Below are 15,203 nucleotides of genomic sequence, written 5' to 3' on the forward strand. Positions count from 1 at the left end.
CCCTCCTGATATACCTTTCCTGGAGAAAAAAAAAAAATCCTGACAAAATCCATACCTAAGCTTCTTCAGACCACACTATGAGCTTCCAAGGTTCAGATTTAAGAATCCTAAGTTACCTTCCGACTAATTTCAAATATATGATGCCTTTATACAATTAGTATCCCGAAGTAGCACCACCACATTAGTAGCTTTCACTTTAAAGGTAAAAATGGTGCTTGAAACTCTCAGAGCATGTTTGATTTAAGATCGAAATCGGAATTAGAGTGAGAATTGGAATGGCTATATTTCTCAATACATTTAGTTCATGATCGAAATTGAACTACTAAATGAGAGTAGAAATTGAATTTTAAGATATTGGATTGCACCGCAAAATGCTGTACCATGCTCATCGACCGCCATCAGGAGATGGATGGCTATAAACAGTGGCAAGCTATGTATGGCATATAAAGCTGTCTTGCATGATAGTCGCAAAATGGTGGATCTCTTTTTTTAACACATGCAATTTGATAAATTCACTCCTTTTTCTAATTTTTGCGTCCCTGTAAGCCTCAAAGGTGAAATAATGGGTGTCTATGTTGTAAAAACGGGAGCATCATATCATGCCGGCAGAATCAACAGAGATTGGCCGACTTCCATAGTTTTAAGTTCTCAGTTCCAAACACGCGAAATGCACGTGAGGAAAGGATGAACGGCTGTGATCTACGAAATCCTTCAGTTTGATGCCTGAGATACCTCGCCCTCATTGCAAGCACGAGACTAAAGTGGATTTAGAGCCGCACGAATAGAAATTAGAGATCTATAAGCTATAATTAATCATATATTAATATAATTAATTAATTAATTATGCTCCCCCGGGCGCGTGCTCTTTTTTTCTACTCCCGCTGCGGAAAATGGGGCTTCTGGAACGCGGCAACGCGAGGCGATCTCTTCGTCCCCGCGCTCGGATCGAGATCTCCGATGTGGATCCCCTCGAACTTGGCTTCAATCTGCTGCTTCCTTCTTCTTCTCAGCCTCGCACGCTGTAAAACCGTCAAGCGAGATGGTGCTTCTTTCTTCGACTCCAACTTTCGATACGTTTTGAGAGTTTGGTTGCATTGTCTCGTCTGCATAATTATTTCGAACTGAAGTGAGCAATTTTGCTTTGGATTTGATGGAAATGTAGAATTAGGTGGTTTTCGTTTGATTTTTTCCCCCTTCTTTGTAGTGAGATGGGTAGTTTAGTTTATTTTAGGAAGAAATTTAACTGAGTTTGGATTTCTTTTTCTGTTTGGGTGATGTAAATCGTTTGCTTCAGATCGGCATGCAGTTTTTGCTGTAAAGTCGTTACCTTTTTGTGAGCTGAAGTAATGATCATATCTGATGTTTGCTAATTGCGAGGAAATTTAGCTGATTGCAATAAAAAAATTTAATAAATTTTTTTTATTTACTTGTTTTAAAAGACAATATTTTATATCTTTGTTTGTCATCTGAATCAGCAAATATTACCTCAGTTACTCTTTGAATGCTAAGTTTTGGTGGAGGATCATTGAAGTTCAGAGTTATACATTGATTAAGTAAATTTAATAAAATATATCTCGGTATTTTTATAAGTGCTGCATTTACAAACATTTTTTTTAATCCAGTGCCTGTTTGATCCTTTCCGCAATCCTTAAACCCTTCATTCAGTTAAAGTTCTTAGCTGAAACTTTGAGATTTAGTACCTCGGTTTCTCCCTTGGTAAAAGCCCTTAACATGCCAAAATTTCAAATCAAGAGGTCCTTTGGTTTAACAGATAAAAGGCTTTTGTTGAGAAAATTGTCATGGTAACACTTAGATGACAAGATGTTACATTTGGGACAAGAAGTGATGGAGGGATAGCTATAGCGGCAGATGCCACAAAGCCATTGTCTACCATCATTGCAAGGTTGAATCTTGTTCTGATCTTTCTTTTAGTAAATAATGCTTTTAGAAAATCCTAAATAAGATGGAGAAGAAAGAAGGAAGCAGATGTAATACTTCTTTAACATGGACATCAGTCTTTTCTAGACTTAAAACCAAAGGAGGAGTTGAAGGAGTTAGTTTGAAGTAGGACCATCCTTACCTGCAGAGAGATGATCCATATGATTTGTCATGGGGATTCTCTTCTTGACTTGTTCTGGCACGTCAAACTTATCAATACTCAATAGTCTTCTTAGTAGCTTATTTGCTAAATCAATCGAGTGTCAAGATTAGCAAGGTGCAGTAATACGTATCTACCATCTCATGGGTCATGAGTGGAGTTGGATAATTTCACTATGGCACCAATGATGTAGCCCACTAAAAGGTTATGTACAAAGTGATAGAACAACAGTTAAAATCATTCTGGGGGCAGGAGAAAGGAAGAAGAGGAGATGACCTAAATGTGCTAGAAAGATTATAGCACTTCAAATCCCTCAGGAAAATTAATTAAGGGAACAACCCTCCCCTACTTATTTAGTAACAGTCAATAACTCAATCAAAGTCCTAATCACTTTACCAAAGCTTTCCGAATATTTGTATAACCATGCTGATTGAATTGGGAAAACCTGTAAACCCATACAAAAGCAGTGAACTAAGCACACCTCTGCCCCCGACACACCACCCACCACAGTTATTCTTTCACCGTATGACCACCAATAACCAAATGGATGACCTTATACAGTTGCGTCCTCTTATTTTCTCTTTGTTTCCAAAAATTCCAAACAATAGAGAACCATAGGCCTAAACCTTGTTTTGAGACTTCTATGATTATCTAAACTCTAAAGTATGCTATTCACCAGAAAGACAAAAATTCATTCTGTTGTTTGAATTGTTATGTTTTGATGGGTAACTCTAACTTGCAAACTGGATAGGAAGGAACACTTTACTCTAGTTGGTGGTAATTGTGCTATCTGTGAACTACATTTACTTTTAAATTACTTCAATTGACATATATGGAAAATTGATATTGCTTGCTTAGAATATAGTTCTTGCTGACAATGCAATGTGCTATGAATTTTTTAATTAATAATCTTCATTTATTATAGTAGTATAATATGAATGTTCATGGATTTGATCTTGCTTGAGGATGAAAGATTCTTCTTTGTGCTCTCTGATGGGCTTAAAATTGGCTTTGTTGCAGTAAAGGCATTAAATGAAATCAAGGCCTCGCTTGGATGGAGGGTGGTTTATGCATGGCTTGGAGATGATCCTTGTGGATATGGTGATCTTCCCCCATGGTCTGGTGTTACATGTTCTCAGCAAGGAGATTACAGGGTTGTGACAGAATTGTAAGAAAGCAAACTATTCGCTTCTGTCCTTTCTCTGTTCTCTCATTCATTTATTGACATTGGTGTGTAGCGCCACAAGTTTGATTGTCATTATTTTGGCTGATATTAACCATGGCCAATGCTAAGTTTGTAAAATTAACGGAAATGCATCTTAAAATGCATCATTAAATGGGATGAAATATAAAATAAAGTTTAGAATTGGTGAAATAAATGGGAAAAAGGCATACTTTTTTTAGGTCATATGGAGGTTGAACTTTTAATATTATATAATCTTTCAATTTATATCATATATAGCTGTTACTTTAGGAGCCAGCAAGAAAACCCTCAGCAAGTCATACTTTTACTGTTTTAATCCTTTAAGCTTTCAGAGTAGATCATATATGAATCTGAAGTCCAGAAGTCCAGAAGTTTGTAAAAGACTCCCTTCCCTTTTGCAAGAATTACTAAAGCTAAAGATACAAGACAAAAGAAGGTTATAGTTGTAAAAACACACATTTGTATGTGGTGAGCATTGCACAGAAACATTGTTTCATTGAAATTGCTTTGCAACATGAAAACTAAAAAGAATAATATTGATTTTATAGTATGGGAATAATGCAGCTGCACAGATATTTACTTGATATAAGAAGAATATGTCGATATGATGTAACTTTTCAGATTGATATTCAAACACAGGAATATATTCTTTGATACGTATTTCTTTATATTAAGGAGTAAAGTCTTGCATACTGTATTTGTCCTCGGGTGTTGATACAAACCACATATTGCATTGTTTGGACACTCAGCATACATCAGCATGGAATGACACATAAAATTACCATTTAATACTCAACACTAAGAGGCCAGTACTTCTGTTCTATTTGATCTAGGCTACTATTAATTTTATTTTTCAATTTATATAGTTATGTAAAATTTTAATGTATGCAAAATGTCTGTTTCTATATTAGAATGTCAAATTGCTTTTTTAACCTATTGACAAGCCTAAGTATCTCAAAAAGAAGCCAAAAGTTTGGATGTCTTGTATCCATAGTTCAATTAATGCACACAACAAGGTTCGCCTAAAAGGTACCGGAAGTCGTACTGGATGGCTATCGGTTCAGTATAGTATTGGCATGTACCTTACTAAGCCGAGTTGTATTGAAGACAAAGGATCGAGAGAAGAGGAGAACGCGTGGGGGGTGGAGGAGGGAAGACAAAGGGGAGAAAGATGAGAGAGGAAGAGGGGAAAGGGAGAAAGAAAGAGAGGGATAGAGAGAGAGGCGTACTGGTTTGAATGCCCGGAGAGGGACGACATCGGTGTTGGCATGATCCATGGTGAGGGTGTTGGCATTAGCATCAATCTAGGGTGATGACATGAGCATCAATGTTGATCGAGGGCGATGGCTTCGGTTAGGGTTCAAGAAGAGGGTTGAGAGAGAGAGAGAGAGATCTAAATACAATTAGGGGGTCATAGTTGCGGGGTTGTAATTGATGAGCTGAACTGTTTCAATTAGCCGAACCATCCCGATTCTTGGCCGGTTTGGTTCGGTACACCTTGAATTGCCCGGTTCAATTCGATATGTTCTAAACCATCCAATTCGGGATGGTTCGGTATTACCCTAAGCTATCTGGTTTGGGGCAATTCGGTATACCTTAAACCATCCTGTTCGAGATAGTTCGGTATGCCCTGAACCGTTCGGTTCGGGATGGTTTAGCATATCCTAGCACACAATGTTTGAGTTTGGTTTATAGTAGCTAGTATGTGCTAGAAGTCGACTGATAACCCTACACATCTTAATATATCATAGTTTCCTACGTGCCTTTATTTAGCATCTCAACTGCAAGCAACACGGATAGGACTGGTCAGCTTATTTCAGTGTCAGTAAACCTAAAGCAATATGCTCTCTCCTGCATGCCCACATGTATAGGGTATGCTTCAGATATGTCATATGAAGATTGAAGATAAAATACATTATTACTTGGTTTATATTATCAATGCTTTGGAACGAGTAAATGACTGAGACAACAATTCCAAGTACATCTTTTTGCTATCACTGTTCCATGATAGGACCACATCTATTAGAAGTTTTTCTAATTACATAAATATTTAATTTAAGGTTTTAAATGTCATTGTTGCTGTGGAGCTTTGGATTGTAACATCATAGTATTTATTTAGCACAATAAGGGATCACTGGTTTTCAGTGCCTCTCCTTTCCATGTATGTATAAACTTACCATTGGATGCAAATTGTCATTTAAAATTTTGAACCCTGAAAGATATTGGTTTCAAATGTTTAGAATATAGATTTTGGTGAACAAGCTCGAAGTGATTATCATGTTGAAATTCCCTTTAGTACATACCTTATATTATTATGATCCTATTTCTTCTGCAGGGAAGTGTATGCAGTATCAATTGTTGGTCCTTTTCCTACCGCTGTTACAAATCTCCTGGATCTGACGAGGCTGTAAGAATTCTCTTCTGTCATCAAAATCATGTTTATGAAATCTCAAAATCCTAAGCCTGTTATTTAATGGTTACTCTTGTTTGTAATGCTTTGCCAAGTAGTACGTTAGAATAAGAGAAATACTTGTGTTGCATCTGTGCTTGATCCTCGAGCTTGAAAAACCAGTAGTTCTACAGTTGAACATAAAAAAATAATTTATTAATCTTTGTCTGCTGTCCTAGTTACCTATAGCCATCCCACATCAACTTGAGCCTGTTGCTGGTGGTGACTTGATTTCGAAATAATTACAGAAACAGCATGTTCAGACAGTAAGCTTACTGCATCATCTTATGGAGTGAAATTTAGCCTAATGTGTCAGTCTCCAATGAATTTGTGACAAGTTTAAACATGCTCATGCTGTATTATGGATACTGAACCCATGGATTTTTTAATAGTCAGACATCCTTGAGAATGTGAATGGCTTGTATTGCTGACATCTGATGCTCTTTAATTGTATGTATTGAAAAATCATTAATCTTTGTTAATGCTAAGCTTGATTACGCTGGTTTTTTAAATTGTAAATATTAGCTGATTTTTGTGAAGTTAGATCATTGACGTTGTGTTATTGTTGTCCGCTAAGCATATGAGTTTTCTCCCCTTTGATGGGATAAAAGAACAGTGAAGCATGTCTGAAAATTTTGTTTCTGAGTCTGATAGGCATAATCAATTTATACAAGCAAAACAAATTCACCTTTCCATTGTGGAAGTTTCTGGGTGGTTCCTGTAGGCATGTATTTATATTTCTTTTCCTTTTTTGTTCAAAGTTGATGAAAGGCCGCTGCTCAACCTGACATCTTCAAATTACAGGGATCTCCATAACAACAAGTTGACAGGGCCAATCCCTCCTCAAATCAGGCGGCTGAAACACCTCAAGATATTGTATGTTTCTCCAAATTTTCTTGGCTAATATTCACATTTTGCATTATGTTATCGTCTATGTGATATATTTCTACTCAAAATTTTTTCTAATGTTATATTCTAAACATGAACACACCATGCAGAATTGATCTTTAGTATCATCCATTTAGGGGAAGTGGATTAGATAATATCTGTCCGGATCTATTTTCATATCCGAATCTCTCCAAATATGGATAGAAATTTGAGCATCTGAATAATATCCATATCCGTAAAAAAAACCCGGATATGAATATGAATAGACAACTTCTCGATCCTTATCTGGATATCCGATTCTCTTCATAATCTTATTTAATTGTATCCAGCGCTGATGAACTTTTAAGAAAAATAAATGATCATATTAATATGCTATTAACTTAGCCTATCATCAACTTAGTAATATCTTTGATTCTATGGTCATAAAGTTTAATTATTCGACTTGTATCCATATTTATATCCATGCTTCCAGTATCCGATTTGTATTCGTATCCGTTTAAAACAAATGTAGGTATGAATTTTTGCATCTGACTAACATCCGTATCCGTATTTGTATTCGTCAAATAAAACAAATATTGATATGGATATACGAATGTCAGATCCGTATCTGATCCGATTTCAGCCCTACATCCATTATATAAATACTAATACATATTGCAACATTTTCAAATTGGAGACCTTTTTTCGTGGAAAAATGTAGTTCGTTATTGTCTTTGGTGACTAGTTTTAGGATACCCATTTTTTGTGACCTGATCAATTTTGATGAAGCATTGCCGGCAATATTGTAGCAAAATTAATAAAATACAAGTTGCTTCCTTCTGTTTCAGATTTGGTTTTATAATTTCTTCATAGTTATTTGTTTCTCGTGATATTGATGCAGAATGAAAATATGTCCATTGTGGTGTAGAACAACATCAAAGTCGAAGTGGGCAATTTTTTTTTGGGTGTTAGCTTCAATTCTTTCTTCATGATGATAATTAACAAAATGCCGATGCATTAATTTTCATGAAGGTAATTTGGCAAATATTTAGAATTGGAATTCCATAGACCACCATTTCCAGGATATCCAATATAAGCCAAAGCAGAAATCCACTTTTGAAAATTATTCTGACTTTTTTATTTCTATATTGACAGCCAAACTATTTCCATGCTAGAGGAAGCCATATATTATGAAGACCAGCAGGTGTGGTCGGTGGTAATAACATGGTCACAAAGGGGGCGTTTGGTATGGGGTGATCGTCCCAGGATCAAGGATAATGTGGGTGGAGGTGATGAGATCACCGCGTTTGGTTGCACCACGGTGATCCTACGTGGCGGTAATCTTAAATCACCTCTACTCCTCAAATCACCCCCCAACTCGGTGATGGGATACCCGTCCTTGAGGTCGGAAATCCAAGATCACCCCAGCGCAGTGATCCTGGATTGAAAGTTAAAGACAAAAATACCCCTCAAGTTAGCAAAAAAAATTGATATATCAATATACCATCAATATATTATGTCAATATTATATATAGATATAATATTATGTTGATATTATATATTATATTAATGATATAAATTATATTATAATATATTACTAATCATATTATTATGCTATTATTATTAAAGGATAATTTTAAATTATAGTAGAAATATATCATTATATTTTATATTTATATAATGAAAATATTTAATATATTAGTATATTTCTCCTATTTACCTTATTTTCTAATCAAAATAATTATTTGTATTAAAAAAATCTATTATAAGTATAAATAAAAATATTAATTCTATAATGAAAAATAACATATTTTTATAAGATTAATAATTTATAGGAGTAATAAATGTATTTTTTAGAATATATTAATAATTAATATATTGATAAATATATTAATATTTTATTATTATATATTTTATATGATTAATAAATATATGATAAGGGCTACTAAAAGTAGAATATGTGATAAAATTATGGAGCTATTATAGAAATTAACATATTGGCTTACATTTTTAATTCATGGAAATTAAAAACACATAAAAAATTCATCTATGATATATCAGGGGTATTTGTGGTATTATGCGGTCAGTGATTTTGGATCTCCGTACCATACCAAACAAGTTACTCATGAATACCCGGGGATTTTTAATCACTGAACCATGGCCTACCAAATACATTGATCTTAGATCACTGGGGATCAAATCACCCCAGTATTCAGATCACCGGAGATCTTAGATCACCATGGTGATCCTGTTGGGGTTACCAAACGCACCCAAAGAGTATCAGGGCAATAAGCTTTTTATGAATGTATTGATTATTGATTTGGCTCTTTCCTTCCACTAAAATTGAGAAATATAACCTTAAAACTGACCAGTCTAGAGTTTTCTGGTCTTTTCAACTGGACATTTGCGAGTATACATTGTTTTGAGACAATAAAATACCAAATCCATGTTTCTAGTTAATATGTTACATGACATGAAAATGTGTCTTGTAAACTAGATGGTCCAAAATGTTTGATTATAATGTAAAATAACTGTTCATTTCTCATAATTTTTTTTAAAGCAAAACAGTGGCAAGCCTCCTTAGACTTCATGATAAATGAAATAAAGCTAGTTTTGAAAAAAGAAATCATAATTTCGATGTGATCTTCGTGAACTATCATTATTTGATTTTGATTCATAATTCCTAGAGGAAGTCAGTTTTGTAATTTATGCAATGTAGAGCTATCAAGTCTTGCTGTAGGTCTAACTGATCAGATTAACATCAGGCTCTACTTCAAATAAAAAAGTCAGCCTTTGGCACGTCATTTTCTGTTTCACATTTGGATGGTGCAGTCTAAATTATACCTGCGCAATTATTGTTTGTGTTCATAATATGCAAGAAATAACTCTACCTTTATTGTTAAATAATATTTTTATTGTAGTTGAGAAAAGCTGATCTAAGCTGACTTGTCATTATTTAAGCAATTAGTAATTTTATTTCTGAAATATTGTTCAATTGTGTACTTCTCAGGAATCTGAGATGGAATAAGCTGCAAGATGTTCTTCCTCCTGAAATTGGTGAACTAAAGAAACTAACGCATGTGTAAGCATGCCAGAGTTTTCCATTTCTTGGACTCGGTTTCCTTCTGAGTTTTACATACTGATGTTTGTTATATGAGATCTATGCAGGTACTTGAGCTTCAATAACTTTAGAGGTGAAATTCCTGTAGAGCTTGCAAACTTGCCAGAACTTCGTTATCTCTATCTCCATGGGAACCATTTTACTGGAAAAATTCCTCCAGAGTTGGGAAATCTCAAGAACCTACGACATCTGTATCTCTCTCTCTCTCATATGACTCTCCAGAAGAATCAGTCATTGATCTGAATTTCTAACCGATAACAAATTCCTAGATTTTTCCCTCTTATCATTCTCTTAACAATATTGTGCTGGCCAACTGTTATAATTTGCTAACCATTTATCTATTCCCAGTGATGTTGGTAACAACCGCCTCACAGGAACATTAAGAGACCTCATCCGCAATGGGGACTGCTTTCCATCCCTCCATAACTTGTAAGTGGATATCTCTCCAATGCTTATGTTATCATGATTTCATTTGAGGCTGTATATCTTCTTCCTAAATTAAACCTAAACTCTGATATCTAGATACCTGAACAATAACCACTTGAGTGGAGGATTGCCGGATCAGCTTGCAAATTTGACCAGCCTGGAAATTTTACACCTATCATATAACAAGATGACTGGACCAGTAACTCCCAAGCTTGTCGATATTCCAAGATTAACCTATTTGTGAGTTTATCCGATCTTTTAATCAGGAATTTCTATTCCACTCTGGAGGAAGGAAATCTTTGATAGCTCCCTCCTTTTTTGTTGAAATAGCTCCCTCCTTAGTGGGCACTAATCTGTCTTTCGTTTTCAAACATGTTATCAGGTACTTGGACCACAATGCATTCACTGGGAGGATCCCTAATGGGTTATACAAACACCCCTTCCTGAAAGAGCTGTGAGCTTCTTTGCAGTCTTCATTTTCTCATTCTGTATATAGTGTCATCCAATGAGTATTTTCTTACAAATACATCCGATGCAGGTGCATCGAAGGTAACCAGTTCAAGCCTGGGGCAAAGCCAAAGGGTGCACATAAGGTGCTTGAAGTCACTGATACGGAGTTTGCCTTCTAGTGAGCTTCCCACAATCTTTGGTTTTTTAAGGGATTGTTCCCACTTTATTTCCTAGAGCTCTGTTGTCCGCTGCCAATAGTGGATACAATTAGCTAATTTTTGTAGTATATGTTCCCAGATAAATCTGATATTAAATACAGAACTAGAAGATGTATGCAACTTCTACGGAAAAATGGGCAAGAATCTTGGTTAGAAACATTAGATAATGAACAGAGCATGGTATGCCGTACTGGATTGAACGGTACTGAGCGTACCGTACCGTATTGGTTTGGTACTAGTACCGGTACGGGCGGCGTACGGACCTTCAGTATGCTAAAAAAATCTGTACCGTACCGCATCGATACTATGCTAGTGTGGCACTGGTACAGGATTTGATATCAGTACAGCGAACCTTGAAATTGAAGGTACTCACATGCATAGCAGAGGTGAAGATGATGATGTGGATGTTTGATATTAAATAGAAAGGATAGAGTTAGAATACGAGGCACTCAAAGTAAGCCTGAAGAAACTATTTGAGTATAATTATTAGGGACAGAGAATTGATTTATTTATTTTTTCTTCATTTTGAAAGAATAATTGATATTGTTTCAAGGGAAGGAGATGGAGTTATGGATGGAAAGCAGTAGATGTACCCTCCCATTTTCATGACTCAGATGACAATAGCAGCGCACATTTGTTTTTCCTCCCTTCCATGTTTCCTTCACATGTTAAAAGCTTGTATTGCTCCCTAGCAATTCTCATTTTATATATTTTATTACCTTATAGTTGATTATATGTAAGCTGAAGTCCATATCTTGCAAGATACTTCTTTTTTTCATTTATTAATTTTTGTTTCTAGGTTCCTAACGGATACTATTTTTTTATTTACTAATTTTCTTCCTTTTAGAAAAAAGAGGGCGAGTCTTGATGCAACAGTTTGCTTCATTGTGATAAAGTTGTATCCATCCGACCTTCTCCAAACCTTGAGTCCCATACGCTAGACCGTTCTTTATTAGTTTTCTTTTTTCTGGACTTCTACAAGATCGAGCCAACCAAATTTTTTATTACAGAATACTGGTTTAATCTTAAGTTCCCCTAGATCTTGTGGCTACAGAACTTTAAGATTTTTTTTTCCTGTTTGGATGCTCAGAGCACTTCCTAAGGTGTAACCTTTCTGTCTTCCTTTCTGTCTTCTTCTTCTTATCTTTTGCTTACTGTCCTGTTCCTAATTGCCTCCTCTACTAGCTAACCATGCTTTCAGTGTAATGTCAAAGGACAGCTGCAGTCAGACCATTCTGTTTTTGCCCTAGGAGCCTTTCCAGAGTATTGCCTTCATGCATGAGGACCATCTGGGAGTCTTGGACGTGAAGAGCATAAAACCAAAGGCTTCATGAACAAAGTCTCAAAAAGTGGCCACATAGCATCGTTAAAGATGCTACTTGTCCTCAAAAAGCTTGTTGCCAGACAGTGCCATTATACTTATCTGATCTAAACCAAGGCCTTTGTGCATCATTCCTTTCTATGAAGCAGCCCTACTTTTTTGGTGGTCCCTTGAAACTTACATCATGCTGAAAATTCCAAGTCCTCCCAAATTTGAAATTATTGTAGTGTAACAACATCAAAATCCTTGAATGAGAGTGGAATCATACAAAACCCAACCAACATATGACATGGCTCCCACCTATCATGATAGCCTCCTTGATGGCTCTTGCTTTGGTCCATATGATCTTTCCCTATGTAACGAGTTTCGCTCTAATCCAATGAAATATAATTTTGCTGTGGCATCTTGAAAGCTGCCTTACAAATGGTCCTCATGACAAAGTAATTTGTACTGTACGAGCGTAGATTGTCGCAATCCTAACTAAATGACTGTAGAGTTTGCAAGTACTGGAGGTGTATAGACATGCGGCCAAATTATTGTAATGACGATGAGACCAACCTTGGACCATCGAATCATCGAGCACTAGGTTCCATATCAAGAAATAGATAGCCATGACTTGGTCTTAGTTTCAATTTTGAAATTATCACATGGAGTATGATATCTATTATGCTTGTAGTTTCTGTTCTTTGTCAGATATTACAGGTATAGAGATCAAAATCTCTAAGGAACGTTAGAGTGGTCCAAGTTGAAGGTCCTTATAGTACATGCCTTTGTCTTGACTGCATGGACACTTATAGTTGGTCGTCTCCCTTAGAATAAAGATGAACACACACAGAGCATCAAAAAATTTAAATGCTCCACAACTCCTTTTTTTTTCTTTTTTGTCTTTGAAATTTTTCTGTCCACTCTTTTCTTTCACTCAACCTTATATCACAAATAGAAGAATCATACTTACAATATAGCGAAAGAAGTCGCCACTTTCACCAAGCAAACATGGGCATGTAGATTAATATAAACTGTAGGTCCTCCTGCTTGGATATGTACAGGACTATAAGGAAACATTATACAAACTAGTAAATCACAAGGTTTACATTCACTCTAAACTAGGACAAGTTATTTACTTAGTTTTAGGGAGATTTATCCAAAGGATGGATGTTCTTAAAATAATATTCTACAGCATCTGAGTCTTGCTTCCTGAAGTGGAAGAAGGCATGTGAATTGTGGTTAAAATAATGCCTATGGCTATTGGCTTGGAGGTGGTCAGAGTGGCATTAAAACAAAGGATATGTGCATCCACTTAATCCTGCATCAACTCAATATAAATAAATCAATGCATCTCATTAATAAAATGCATGAAGTGCTTCATGGTGCAGAAAACCAATCCCACTTCCTAAAAATAAATGGTTTCTGAGTAACAAATTCACAAGAAAGTTAAACAATTATTCTGTAAACAAATTGTCCCCACAGACTGGGAACCCTTATCAGCAATTATCATATTAGACCTTTGTGACTATGATACTTATATATATGCATGTATGGGACAAGTTGCTGTAGAATACCATCGAGCGAGGGCTTATAAACTACAAAAAGCGAAATAATTTCTTCACTTTAAAACTACAAAAATAGAGGTGTCGGCCTGCCAATATAGCAGCGAAGGTGTAGATAATGCTTCAAGAAAGTGAGATTATACTATTTCGAGAAGTGATGCAAGTTATAAGTATATGATATGATCATGAATACTCCAAAATATTGTAGGCAGTCATTTTCATAGGGCAGAGGGTCACATTAGATGATGTAAAGTTTCATGCGTAAATTATGATATATGCATTATTTCTCACAAAAAGTTATGATTGCATGTGGTCATCACACCTTTAATGCTTTGTTGGCAAATAGGATTGCTCTACACTTCATCTTATTTTTTTTCTATTCTAGTAGGCTTTTTATGGTGAAGAAGAAGGATCTAAAAATAGAAATTTTGTATCGACTTTGTAAAGAAAGACCTATTGGCCAATCAGAAAGCTCTTGAATGCATCACAAAGAATTAATGCTACAGAATAAATGATAATCCTCATTGGCAATGACCAAAAACTTACATGCCACAGTCTGAATAAATTCTTTGAATTAATCAACTAAATATTTTGCTTTTTTTTGGTAGAAATTTACTAGTCGATTATTGATGCCATTGTATTTCATCTATTTGCAAGTAAATTATACTCTTACATACATCGTATGCAACAATTATGTTATGATTAAGATAAGAGAATAGTCCCATCCTTGATCCTCCTTTTGATTTGTGCAACTCTATCAAATTGTTTCACGAAGGTAGTTGGGTTTCCATAAGATCTGTCTCTGGCCGGTATTTCACCTAAAAAGAATAAAATAATATCACATGACTATGGTTATGATTGTGAAATTTGACTCTTTGATCCATTTTTTTGCATCAATCCAAACTCCATAATCTCTTTCTTTGACATAATAATATGGTTGGTATCTGAGTCCAATACCTTGATGTTGCTGGCTTAAGACCTTTCAACTCCTAAGGAGTTAAAAGAGATAGTGGTAGTAGTATTCACCAAACCTGGACCCTTCAATGACTACTAAACCATTTCCCACCAGCCCTGGCTTCTAAGTCTCCATTCTATTGTCACCTCACTAATTTTAACCAGTCAATTTGCAAACTAGCTAGCTCCAAGATAGGATGAGAGATGATGTATTCAATATGTTATTGGTAGAAGGACATAAACAATACTATCTTTGGCAATATCATCACCCTCTTAAATGGTTTGTTACCTTCCATACAAATGTAATTTAAAAGGTAAAATATTCACTTCTCCCATATCATGGAAAAATAGGTACCATGCAAAGCCATTTAATTATGTCCATATCCCTCCCCTCACCATCCATTATCTTCAGGTCAATTTTCTCCATTACCTTTAATTACTCAACATCAACTTCCCATTAATAGCCCCCCCCCCCCCCCCCCCCCCCCCCCCCCCCCCCCCCCCCCTCTCTCTCTCTCTCTCTCTCTCCCCATCTCATATTCTTGCTG

General features: G+C 35.7%; 1 protein-coding gene across 1 annotated transcript; it reads left to right on the forward strand.

Moving 5' to 3' along the window:
* Positions 1-827: 827 nt before the first annotated feature.
* Positions 828-11,000, forward strand: LOC103709257 (uncharacterized). Its single transcript, XM_039127529.3, has 10 exons — positions 828-1,042; positions 3,119-3,266; positions 5,638-5,709; positions 6,556-6,627; positions 9,629-9,700; positions 9,787-9,930; positions 10,088-10,168; positions 10,262-10,405; positions 10,548-10,619; positions 10,704-11,000. Exons 1-10 carry the CDS (start codon positions 844-846, stop codon positions 10,792-10,794), a joined length of 1,095 nt encoding a protein of 364 aa, XP_038983457.3. The 5' UTR covers positions 828-843; the 3' UTR covers positions 10,795-11,000.
* Positions 11,001-15,203: the final 4,203 nt, after the last annotated feature.

Source organism: Phoenix dactylifera, chromosome 7 (genome assembly GCF_051530095.1).
Source record: "Phoenix dactylifera cultivar Ajwa chromosome 7, Ajwa_hap1_PhDact_Kaust_v1.1, whole genome shotgun sequence".
NCBI lineage: Eukaryota > Viridiplantae > Streptophyta > Magnoliopsida > Arecales > Arecaceae > Phoenix > Phoenix dactylifera.

Bases quoted from the DNA above. Each gene is read 5' to 3' on its own strand.
- LOC103709257 (XM_039127529.3), top strand. From the start codon at position 844: ATGCTCCCCCGGGCGCGTGCTCTTTTTTTCTACTCCCGCTGCGGAAAA. The intron at 1,043-3,118 runs GTGCTTCTTTCT...GCTTTGTTGCAG, and splicing joins TAAAACCGTCAAGCGAGATG to TAAAGGCATTAAATGAAATC. The intron at 10,406-10,547 runs GTGAGTTTATCC...ACATGTTATCAG, and splicing joins ATTCCAAGATTAACCTATTT to GTACTTGGACCACAATGCAT.